The 12,642-nt window shown below is 41.1% G+C and overlaps 1 protein-coding gene across 1 annotated transcript in view; it reads left to right on the forward strand.

The window, feature by feature from the left end:
* eno4 (enolase 4) overlaps positions 1–12,642 on the forward strand; it is a 43,390-nt gene that overhangs the window by 13,452 nt on the left and 17,296 nt on the right. The window contains exons 4-6 of the mRNA XM_014202762.2: positions 11,082–11,218; positions 11,727–11,896; positions 12,380–12,511. Coding sequence (XP_014058237.2) covers positions 11,082–11,218; positions 11,727–11,896; positions 12,380–12,511 — 439 coding nt within the window. The remainder of the gene's footprint in view (positions 1–11,081; positions 11,219–11,726; positions 11,897–12,379; positions 12,512–12,642) is intronic.

The raw sequence follows: 12,642 nt of genomic DNA on the forward strand, positions 1-12,642 counted from the left end.
CCATAAATAGCAAATAGAAGTTCAAAGCTGTAATGTTCACAAGAAATTAAGTTGATAAAAAGATCTAACACAACATTAGGTGATAATATATGTATTATTATGGATTTATAATCAGCTATAATGGGGTGATCATTTTGGACCGGGAACACATAATTAATTAACAAGAAATTAAGTCAAGGTCAGTGTTGAATGAATGAATCATAGCAATCATAGGTTGAATGCAGCATTGCTGTATGGTGTGCTCAATATGTCTTGTAGTTGAGTAGCCAGCCTAGGCTACTGCTCAAATGTTGCTGTAATAGGCCTGGGTTGGTTATTGGTTATTTGTTGTCAAGCTTTAAAAAAATGAAGCCAGACTGCAACATTTTAGTAGCATAGCTAGGATTTTGGCATCTGTCTGTACACTTTCCCTCCGCTGCGCGCTGTAAACCGGACACACGAAAGCAGCGCAATTGACATTGCATTCACCCAATGTAAGTGCATCAGGCTGTAATTCCATAAAGTAGATGACTCAGCTGTTTACTTATTTATACTCGCTGTGTGTCCTATGTTCCCTGTGCGAATCCTTTATTTATAATTTTTTGACAACCAAGATTACATTTTCAGCAATGACCTGTTGGAACAGAAACTTGGCATGAACATTTAGCTTACAACATGTTTAAAGTTTCGGTCCGGTAGAAGATTAGATTGTGTAGGTCTGGGAGGAGTGGGGTGTGTTTGTGGCAATGCACTGCCTTTTGGCATGCAGCACTTTGGCAGTACTTGCTGTGACTTGTAGTGTAGAGCATCAGGGGCGATATGGAAGCGGGCCAAAATTATTTGACAACACAAATCATTGCGTGTGTCACGGGAAAGATGTGTCAGGGGCTGGATTCTGTCTGCGGCCTCGTGTTTGACATGTGGTCTAGACTTAAGGAAATGAATTGATTCAATGGAGCCTGAACTATTTTGATGTCCACAAAGTATCTAATGTAATTAAATAGTATATCACAGCTGCAACGTTTTAAGAGTATCTTCTAGTTAATTAACAATATCATTCTAGTTATTTTATAGAATGCCCCAAAAGACAAAACTAGATCAATAACAATCAAAATTAAATAAATTAATCCGGTTTGCCTGTTCTAGAACCAGGGACTGCAGATAAGAAGTAGCTTGTGTTAAATCCTAGTGAAATATATCAAATGTCTGATTAATGTTCCCAGACAAATGTATTAATTAATAAAGAACTTGAATCTCCATCCAGCAAATCCTTATGCCTCCCATGTGGCGCAGCGGTCTAAATCACTGCATCTCAGTGCTAGAGGCGTCACTACAGACACCCTGGTTCCATTCCAGGCTGTATCACAACCGGCTGTGATTAGGAGTCCCATAGGGTGGCGCACAATTGGCCCAGTGTCGTCTGGGTTTGGCCGGTGTAGGCTGTCATTATAAATAAGAATTTGTTCTTAACTGAAAGAAAGGCAAATTCCAGTTGTCTTAGAGGAGTATTTTTCTGCTCAAGTTGGATGGCATAGCTTGTAATGCCAAAACTTCTATAACAGTGCATGCATATTAGATTATTTGAAAGGCATGGCACTTCTCCAAGTGTCAACATTAGCTGTAATGATCACATAATATGATCTCACAGAGATTGGCATCCCTGGGGAGTCACAAGGGCACTAGGTTAGAGGGAGGAGGGGTCACTGCTTAGCTTTACCCCTGCCCCCAGCGCAGACTGTGCCAAGATGCCAAAGCCTAGCATGGTATTGTCCTCTGCTGAACTGCTGCCGTTCTCTCCTCTTGGCAGAGCTGCAATATCGAATTAGATACCCTTGTCTAAAGGGTATTTCGTCAGTGACACAAACATGAAATCATACAGTGGGGGAAAGAAGTATTTGATCCCCTGCTGATTTTGTACGTTTGCCCACTGACAAAGAAAGGATCAGTCTATAATTTTAATGGTAGGTTTATTTGAACAGTGTGACAGAATAACAACAAAAATATCCAGAAAAACGCATGTCAAAAATGTTATAAATTGATTTGTATTTTAATGAGGGAAATATGTATTTGACCCCTCTGCAAAACATGACTTAGTACTTGGTGGCAAAACCCTTGTTGGCAATCACAGAGGTCAGACGTTTCTTGTAGTTGGCCACCAGGTTTGCACACATCTCAGGAGGGATTTTGTCCCACTCCTCTTTGCAGATCTTCTCCAAGTCATTATTCTAAAATGGATTAAATGGAAGAAACACAAAAGAACTGTCAATTTCCTGGATATTTTTGTTGTTATTCTGTCTCTCACTGTTCAAATAAACCTACTATTAAAATTATATACTGATCATTTCTTTGTAAGTGGGCAAACGTACAAAATCAGCAGGGGATCAAATACTTTTTTCCCCCCACTGTACAATTTTCAGCTGGGTTGTTTCTGAAAAAGTCTTGATTTGGTATACTCTGAGTGTACAAAACGTTAGTAACACCTTCCTAATATTGAGTTGCAACTCCTTTTGCCCTCAGAACAGCCTACATTTGTCGGGGTATGCTCTCCAAGGTGTCAAACGCATTCCACAGGGATGCTGGTTCATGTTGACTCCAAGGCTTCCCACAGTTGTGTCAAGTTGGCTGGATGTCCTTTGGGTGGCGGACCATTCTTGATACACACTGCAAAAACTTGAGTGTGAAAAGCCCAGCAGCATTGCAGTTCTTGACACACTTAAACCGGTGCGCCTGCTACCTACTACCATACCCCATTCAAAGGCACTTAAAAAAATGTTCTTCATTCACCCTCTAAATTGCAGAAATAAACATCCCATATCACAATTGTCTCAAGGCTTAAAAATCCTTCTTTAACCTGTCTCCTCCCCTTCATCTACACAGGTGACATCAATAAGGGATTCACCTGTTGAATCCAGGTTAAAACTATGTCATGGAAAGAGCAGGTGTCCCTAATGTTTTGTACAGTCAGTGTATACAGTGCCTTGGAAAGTATTCAGAACCCTTGACTTTTTCCACATTTTGTTACGTTACAGCCTTATTCTAAAATGGATTAAATAATTTTTTTACCCTCATCATATATATATATATATATAAACTGATATCACCTTTACATAAGTATTCAGACCCTTTACTTAGTACTTTGTTGAAGCACCTTTGGCAGTGATTACAACCTCAAGTCTTCTTGGGTATGACGCTACAAGCTTGGCACACCTGATTTTGGGAGTTTCTCCCATTCTTCTCTGCAGATCATCTCAAGCTCTGTCAGGTTGGATGGGGAGTGTCGCTGCATAGCTATTTTTCAGGTCTCTCCAGAGATGTTAGATCGGGTTCAAGTCTGGGCTCTGGCTTTTCAGGTTTCCTCCAGACGTGACGCTTGGCATTCAGGCCAATGATTTCAATCTAGGTTTCATCAAAGCAGAGAATCTTGTTTCTCTGGTCAATCTTGGCAAACTCCAAGCGGGCTGTCATGTGCCTTTTACTGAGGAGTGGCTTCAGTTTGGACACTCTACCATAAAGGCCTGATTGGTGGAATGCTGCAGAGCTGGTTGTCTTTCTGGAAGGTTCTCCCTTCTCCTCAGAGGAACTCAGGTTCTTGGTCACCTCCTTGACCAAGGCCCTTCTCCCCCGATTGCTCAGTTTGGCCGGGCGGCCAGCTCTAGGAAGAGTATTTTTGGTTACAAACTTCTTCCATTTAAGAATGATGGAAACCACTGTGTTCCTGGTGACCTTCAATGCTGCAGAAATGTTTTGGTACCTTTCCCAAGATCTGTGCCTCGACACAATCCTGTCTTGGAGCTCTACAGACAATTCCTTCGACCTAATGGCTTAGTTTTTGCTCTGACATGCACTGTCAACTGTGGGACCTTACATAGACAGGTGTGTGCCTTTCCAAATCATGTCCAATCAATTGAATTTACCACAGGTGGACTCCAATCAAGTTGTAGAAACATCTCAAGGATGATGAATGGAAACAGCAAAATGTTGAGTCTCATAGCAAAGGATCTGAATACTTGTGTAAATAAGGTATTTCTGTTTGTTTTTTTTAATCTTAAAACCTGTTTTCGCTTTGTCATTATGTATGTAGATTGATGAGGGAAAAAATTATTTAATCAATTTTAGAATTAGGCTGTAACGTATCAAAATGTGGAAAAAGTCAAGTTGTCTAAATACTTTCCGAATGCACTGCATATCAGGGTTCTCCAACTGGCGGCCCGCGGGTGGTTTTATTTGACCCTCCCAAGTTTTTAATTTTTAATTTTTTTACATTTTGTGAATTCTGATTGTTAGACACAAAAGACTAAAAACACCAGGAAATCAGCTCCAAGTGAATTTAATTTGGGAAATCTGTTCAAAAGTATTGCCACGCATAATAGAGAAATACTGCATACAAATGTTTTTTTTATTTAACTCGGTAAGTCAGTTAAGAACAAATTCTTATTTACAATAATGGCCAAAGAACAGTGGGTTAACTGCCTTGTTCAGGGGCAGAACGACAGATTTTTACCTTGTCAGCTCAGGTATTCGATCTAGCAACCTTTCGGTTACTGGTCCAATGCTCTAACCACTAGGCTACCTGCCACCCCAAATATAAGCAAGGTTTGAAATTATTATGTTCTTAGTCAAACATTACATCTGGCAGGGCCGGTCCTGGCCATTACATCCCTTGGCCTGACCCCAAAAATTGCCAATAGCCCCAGTAAGCAAAATTATGTTGAAAAGACATCTAAAATCCATATTTTTCCAGACGTTGAAGTTAGGTTAAATTTAGGTTCTGAATGAAAGGTGAAAATAAGTATTTTCCAGACGTTGAAAATATGTATTATCCGGATGTTAAAAACAGGTTCATTTTTGGTTCTGAATGAATGTTGAAAAGACGTCATTTATAGACATCTATGTGTGCGCTAAATCAAGGCTAGAAGTCTATGATTGATTCAGATTTGGTCTGGCCCGAACTAAAAACCAACGTCCGTGGACGTGGAAATCAAGGCCGGTATATCATACACTGCAGTTGAGGAACAATGGGAAAGTAATTCTTATTTTAAAGTTGATAAACTTGTAACCCCACTTTTGAGAAAATGGCCCTTGAACGTTTTGGTACACCTATTGGAGAGCCGGAGGGGATGGCTGACATTTTACGTGCTCCTAACCAACTGCTATTTCGTTCGTTTTTTTGCGTTGTTTGTAACTTATTTTTTTTAGTTATTTTGTACATAATGTTGCTGCTACCGTCTCTTATGACCGAAAATAACTTCTGGACATCAGAACAGCGATTACTCACCTCAAACTGGAAGAAGATTTTTACTTTAACGAGTCCGACGTGAAGGAATTAATGTTTTCTCAGGAACGGGCCCAAATCCCTGTCATTTGCGTGAAGAAAAGACTGAGAATGAGGGGGCGGAGGTCGGCCTGCCTTCTGAGAACCAAACAAGGTTGTGTCAAGTCACTCCGGTCAACCGTGTGCAAAAATAACTTTTGTCCATCAACTTTTTTCCCACTGATTCCCACTTTGTCGGTAGCACCTGCTAAATTCTGCAGTTCACTATGGCTAACATTATATCTTTCAAAAAAGCCGCGGTAGCAAGGATTATTTACACATACTGAGCGGCTCATGTTATAGACGAAAGCATGCTACATGCAGACCAATCCAAACTCATCTTTCGGAATGTTCAGCCCAGCCATTATCTCAGACAATCATGGCTGGTGGGAAGGTTCCTGTCTTTTTTCTTGGCTAAACCAACTAGGCTCTTAATATAACCATTTTATTTGTATTTACAGATGGCATACAAGTTTGTTATTAAGGCACATGAAAGTTTACATTTTCCAGAAGGCGTTTCTGCCAAAAAACACATTTAGATTAAAAGAAAATAAAAAAAAACGTTAAAATGCCTCTCCTGTGAAGTAGTGACGTGCGACGTATGCCTCGCTTCTTGAAATGGGTCACATTTGTAAAACACCCAAAAAAGACGTTGCTCGTGCTTTGGGGTGGCAGGTAGCCTAGTGGTTAGAGCGTTGGACTAGTAACCGAAAGGTTGCAAGATTGAATCCCTGAGCTGTACAAGGTAAAAATCTGTCGCTCTGCTCCTGAACAAGGCAGTTAACCCACTGTTACTAGGCTGTTGTTGAAAATAAGAATTTGCTCTTAACTGACTTGCCTAGTTAAAAAAAAAAAAATGAATTACTGAGGTGTAGGCCACAATGGAATTGTATGAATGCCAATATATTGCATGGATGTGGTAGGCCCACTGTTTGTAAAATAAGCTGTTGCATTGGCTTTATTAATCCTGATTCCTGTGACTAATCAATTTGTCTATTTAAGCTCTTAATATCAGCTACCCAACTTTATCAGGAGGAGTTTTCCTGAGCCTATTTGCAATGTGTTTACACAGCGGGAAATGCAGAAGTATTTTGTTTTTCGCTATGATCAGCTCGTAAAAAATTGACAGACAAACTTGACAGACAAACTTGAAACCACTGATCATGACAATTTAGCCCAAGGGATGACAGGACAGCAGTTGTGAGTAGCCTGATTGTCCATTCCATATTGTCCATTTTACTTTGACCTGTCCTGTTTTTAAGATATGTTGTTTGTCAACACGTCAGCGCATTCTTTATTTGATTGGGTGACATTTATATTGTTGAAGTCGGAAGTTTACATACACTTAGGATGGAGTCATTAAAACTTGTTTTTCAACCACTCCACAAATTTCTTGTTAACAAACTATAGTTTTGGCAAGTCGGGTAGGACATCTACTTTGTGCATGACACAAGTAATTTTCCCAACAATTGTTTACAGACAGATTATTTCATTTATGGGATTATTTCACTGCAATTCCAGGGGGTCATAAATGTACAGTCGTGGCCAAAGGTTTTGAGAATGACACAAATATTAATTTCCACAAAGTTTGCTGCTTCAGTGTCTATAGATATTTTTGTCAGATGTTACTATGGAATACTGACGTTCAATTACAAGTGTCAAAGGCTTTTATTGACAATTACATGAAGTTGATGCAAAGAGTCAATATTTGCAGTGTTGACCCTTCTTTCTCAAGACCTCTACAATCTGTCCTGGCATGCTGTCAATTAACTTCTGGGCCACATCCTGACTAATGGCAGCCCATTCTTGCATAATCAAATCAAAAATCAAATCAAATGTATTTATATAGCCCTTCTTACATCAGCTGATATCTCAAAGTGCTGTACAGAAACCCAGCCTAAAACCCCAAACAGCAAGCAATGCAAAGGAGAGGTTAGGGAAGAACTCCCTAGAAAGGCCATCAATAATCAATGCTTGCAGTTTGTCAGAATTTGTGGGTTTTTGTTTGTCCACCCGCCTCTTGAGGATTGACCACAAGTTCTCAATGGGATTAAGGTCTGGGGAGTTTCCTGGCCATGGACCCAAAATATCAATGTTTTGTTCCCCAAGCCACTTAGTTATCACTTTTGCCTTATGGCAAGGTGCTCCATCATGCTGGAAAAGGCATTGTTCGTCACCAAACTGATCCTGGATGGTTGGGAGCAGTTGCTCTCGGAGGATGTGTTGGTACCATTCTTTATTCATGGCTGTGTTCTTAGGCAAAATTGTGAGTGAGCCCTTGGCTGAGAAGCAACCCCACACATGAATGGTCTCAGGATGCTTTACTGTTGGCATGACACAGGACTGATGGTAGCACTCACCTTGTCTTCTCCGGACAAGCCAATCCCTGTACCTTTTACAGAATATCAGTCTGTCCTTGATGTTTTTCCTGGAGAGAAGTGGCTTCTTTGCTGCCCTTCTTCACCAGGTCTTTGCCTCACTGTGCGTGCAGATGCACTCACACCTGCCTGCTGCCATTCCTGAGCAAGCTCTGTACTGGTGGTGCCCCGGTCCAGCAGCTGAATCAACTTTAGGAGACGGTTCTGGCGCTTGCTGGACTTTCTAGGGCGCCCTGAAGCCTTCTTCACAACAATTGAACCGCTCTCCTTGAAGTTCTTGATGATCCGATAAATAGTTGATTTAGGTGCAATCTTACTGGCAGCAATATCCTTGCCTGTGAAACCCTTTTTGTGCAAAGCAATGATGACGGCACGTGTTTCCTTGCAGGTAACCATGGCTGACAGAGGAAGAACAATGATTCCAAACACCACCCTCCTTTTGAAGCTTCCAGTCTGTTATTCGAACTCAATCAGCATGACAGAGTGATCTCCAGCCTTGTCCTCGTCAACACTTACACCTGTGTTAACGAGAGAATCACTGACATGATGTCAGCTGGTCCTTTTTATGGCAGGGCTGAAATGCAGTGGAAATGTTTTTTGGGGTTTCAGTTCATTTGCATGGCAAAGAGGGACTTTGCAATTCATCTGATCACTCTTCATAACATTCTGGAGTATATACAAATTGCCATCATACAAACTGAGGCAGCAGACTGCGAAAATTTATATTTGTATAATTCTCAAAACTTTTGGCCACGACTGTACATACACTAAGTTGACTGTGCCTTTAAACAGCTTGGAAAATTCCAGAAAATTATGTCATGGCTTTAGAAGCTTCTGATGGGCTAATTGACATCATTTGAGTCAATTGGAGGTGTACCTGGGGATGTATTTCATGGCCTACCTTCAAACTCAGTGCCTCTTTGCGTGACATCATGGGAAAATCAAAAGAAATCAGCCAAGACCTCAGAAAAAAAATTGTAGACCTCCACAAGTCTGGTTCATCCTTGAGAGCAATTTCCAAAAACCTGAAGGTACCATGTTCATCTGTACAAACAATAGTGCGCAAGTATAAACACCATGGGACCACGCAGCCGTCATACCGCTTAGGAAGAAGACGTGTTCTGTCTCCGGGATGAATGTACTTTGTTGCGAAAAGTGCAAATCAATCCCAGAACAACAGCAAAGGACCTTGTGAAGATGCTGGAGGAAACAGGTACAAAAGTATCTATATCCACAGTAAAACAAGTCCTATATTGACGTAATCTGAAAGGCCGCTCAGCAAGAAAGAAGCCACTGCTCCAAAACATTCATAAAAATGCCAGACTACGGTTTGCAACTGCACATGGGGACAAAGATCATACTTTTTGGAGAAATGTCCTCTGGTCTGATGAAACGATAATAGAACTGTTTGGCCATAATGACCATCGTTATGTTTGGAGGAAAAAGGGGGATGCTTGTAAGCCGAAGAACACCATCCCACCCGTGAAGCACAGGGGTGGCAGCATCATGTTGTGAGGGTGCTTTGTTGCGGGATGGACTGATGCACTTCACAAAATAGATGACATCATGAGGAAGGGAAATTATGTGGATATATTGAAGCAACATCTCAAAACATCTGTCGGGAAGTTAAAGCTTGGTCACAAATGTGTCTTCCAAATGGACATTGACCCCAAGCATACTTCTAAAGTTGTGGCAAAATGGCTTAAGGACAACGAAGTCAAGGTATTGGAGTGGCCATCAAAGCCCTGACCTCAATCCCATAGAAAATTTGTGGGCAGAACTGAAAAAGTGTGTGCGAGCAAGGAGGCCTACAAACCTGACTCAGTTACACCAGCTCTGTCAGGAGGAATGGGCCAATATTCACCCAACTTATTGTGGGAAGCTTGTGGAAGGCTACCCAAAACATTTGACACCAGCTTAAACAATTTAAAGGCAATGCTACCAAATACTAATTGATTGTATGTAAACTTCTGACCCACTGGGAATGTGATGAAAGAAATAAAAGCTGAAATAAATTATTCTCTCTACTATTATTCTGACATTTCACATTCTTAAAATAAAGTGGTCATCCTAACTGACCGAAGACAGGGGATTTTTACTAGGACTAAATGTCAGGAATTGTGAAAAACTGAGTTTAAATGTATTTGGCTAAGGTGTATGTAAACTTTCGACTTCAACTGTAGGTTAGGCTATTGTCATTCATTTTATCTCCATCCTGTAGACTACAGAAAAGGGCCCATACTCTTTCTACGATATGCTACACCTTCTATATTATTTATGTTAGATTCGTTTTTTGACGGAATGTTGGTGGAGGGCTGCAGTGATGCGTCTCTCTAACAGCACCCTGGAGATGCACACTGGGAATGGACATGATAAATATTTTGCATCCCTGCTTTTGACAAAGTGGGCATTGCTTATCTCATGGCGGCAACAGCGCTCACTTAAAAAGCCCATATGCCACTGGTTGAGAGAAATTGTTTGTTTTTGGGAAGAATTATGTGAGGTTTTATGTGTTGTTGGAGGCGCGTCTCGGTCAGTTTAGCTCAGTTTAGCTCAACCTATTCTATTTCATTGAAGTAACAGCAGGGTTGCCTTTGCACATAGTTTGGGATGGACTGGAGCCTTTTGCCTCCTGTTAGTTATGATCATACACACAGTGGATTAGGCCATGTGGTATTAGCATGACAGTAGAGTTGGGCGATATGAACAAAAATCCATATCACAATACATTCACTGAATTATAACAATAACTGTTCACAGTTATTTTATTTATATTACCCTTAAAACTACACCTACTACTTTGAATGATGTAGCTATCAATTGTCCCATTAACAATCACCCATATTAGCAAACTGTTTTTCATTTCAAACTTCACATTTCTCTCGTAGGGTTATTTATTCAAATAGGCTATTTATCGTAATGAACACCATCAGCAAAATGTCTACGATAAGTGGTTGGTTTGTCGGTGTCGATAATTTTCGGTTGTTCTTCCCAGCTTTACATGACAGCCTCCAAAAATATTAGCCTCCATGTTTAAAATGTATGAACTGAAAATAAGACCCTGTGCTTTGTTTTTACATAGCCAATCAAGCAAGCTTGTTTACTCTGTACCTAATTCAGAAATAATTCCATTTTTTTACGGTGGCTTTGTAATAGCAGAGACAGAACATAGTTTGCTGTGCTCTCTCAAATGCAATGCTCTGGTAATTCTGGTGTCACATAAGGAGTGTGTTCCATTCTCCATCAGTACCTCTTTGGTCGATATCTGACATTTCTCCTACTATACAATGGGTCATCCAATGGTAAAAGAAGCCCTTGTCCTGATCAACCCAATAGTGTCATGCATGCTGCTTTTGATAACTCTACGCTGCTCCTATGGATGAAGGCCAAGTGGTATTTGTTTTGTGTGGCAGTGATTTCTTCGTGGCCCGCTACCTGGAGGACCAGGACATTCGGAACAGAGAGAAGGAGAACCAGCCACCTAGTGTGCCTGTGCCTGAGGCATCCCCTCCCACCGCACCCCCGAAAGACAAGAAGGGTGGAGACAAAGGTAACGAACCTCTCCCCTGGGCCAGCCTGACAGATAATCTGACATCACGCATCATATTAACACTGGATGCTTTTCTTTCAAAACATTAGCTTGTTCTCAATAAAAATACAGGGGCGGGACCCTGTGTATGTTTTAAGTATGCATAAAGAAACAGACTGGTGCTCAGAGGTTATGTGCAGGTCAAATGTTACACTGAAGTTTCCACCTGGGAGACACATTGAGAGGTGTTATTTTAAGAGCTCTGCCAGTATTAGGTCTCAGCTCCATAGAGAAGTTTTGGTTGAAGCGCTGGTCCAATGCACTCATCTCTCTTGCTTATTTTCCTAGTGGTCCCCCTGTGGTAAACCGACTCCTCCCCTCTTTCTAGTGACAGATAAAGCCCACCGTGTATTGTAAGAGAGTCAAAGTGGGAGGCCTGGCCTCTCAGTCAGTCACTGGGGGAAATTCTTCTTCCTCTCAAGTTGTGTAACAACATTGAGGCAGATAAAGTTTGTTTCTGGTTTTCCAGGCAAAAAAGGCAACAGCACAGAGAAGCCCATTCCGCCTCCAGAGCCCTCAGAGCTGGTCCTGCCTGGCAGCATGGCCGTTGGTTCAGTGTCCTTGGCTGTGGCCAAGACTGGGGCTCTACTACAATGCATCCCCCTGTACAAGTACATCAAAGCTCTGAGAAACCAACAAGTCAGTGAGCCCCCCCCCCCAAACACACATACCTGCACACATACAAACACACCATGCAATGTCATGCAATGTGAAATAGGTCATTGATCAGTAATGATAGGCCTAAAGGCAATACCAGATACTATACAGTATGTGTGGGTATAGGGAGGCTATTTCATCTAGTTGTCATACAAAACATGTAGTGAGTAGTTTTTAAAAAGTGTCAGAAGTGCTGAGTAATATTATTGACCATCTTCTCTTGACTTGGGCATATAATGTCCACAATCTGCTACTGTGACTAAAGTGTTCAATAATACCTCACCAAGTCTTTTATATTCCAGAAGGCATTTCTGCCAAAAAACGCATTTAGATTTTTTTAAATAAAAAAACTTTCAAATGCCTCTCCTGTGAAGTAGTGGCGTGCGACATACGCCTAGCTTCTTGAAACGGGTCACATTTGTAAAACACCAAATGCTTTACTATGCTTTTTCTTTATTTTAACAGCCGTGTCCAAAAGAGATGCACATCCCTGTGCCCTTGGTAACTTTGTTGAGCTGTGGCAAGATGTCCCCAGGAAAACTCAATTTACTGGAGGAAATAATTGTCATCCCTAAAGCTGGACAAAGACTCAAACAAGTATTGACACTCACCACCACAACATATTTTCAGCCTTTATTCTCCAATTTCAAGTTACACACTTTGTTCTCGATCTGCCCAGTATTACTGGGAGAGTCCATCAAAACTCAAGTTTATTCTTTGTGTTCTAT

Source organism: Salmo salar, chromosome ssa01 (assembly GCF_905237065.1).
Source record: "Salmo salar chromosome ssa01, Ssal_v3.1, whole genome shotgun sequence".
Classification (NCBI taxonomy): Eukaryota; Metazoa; Chordata; class Actinopteri; order Salmoniformes; family Salmonidae; genus Salmo; species Salmo salar.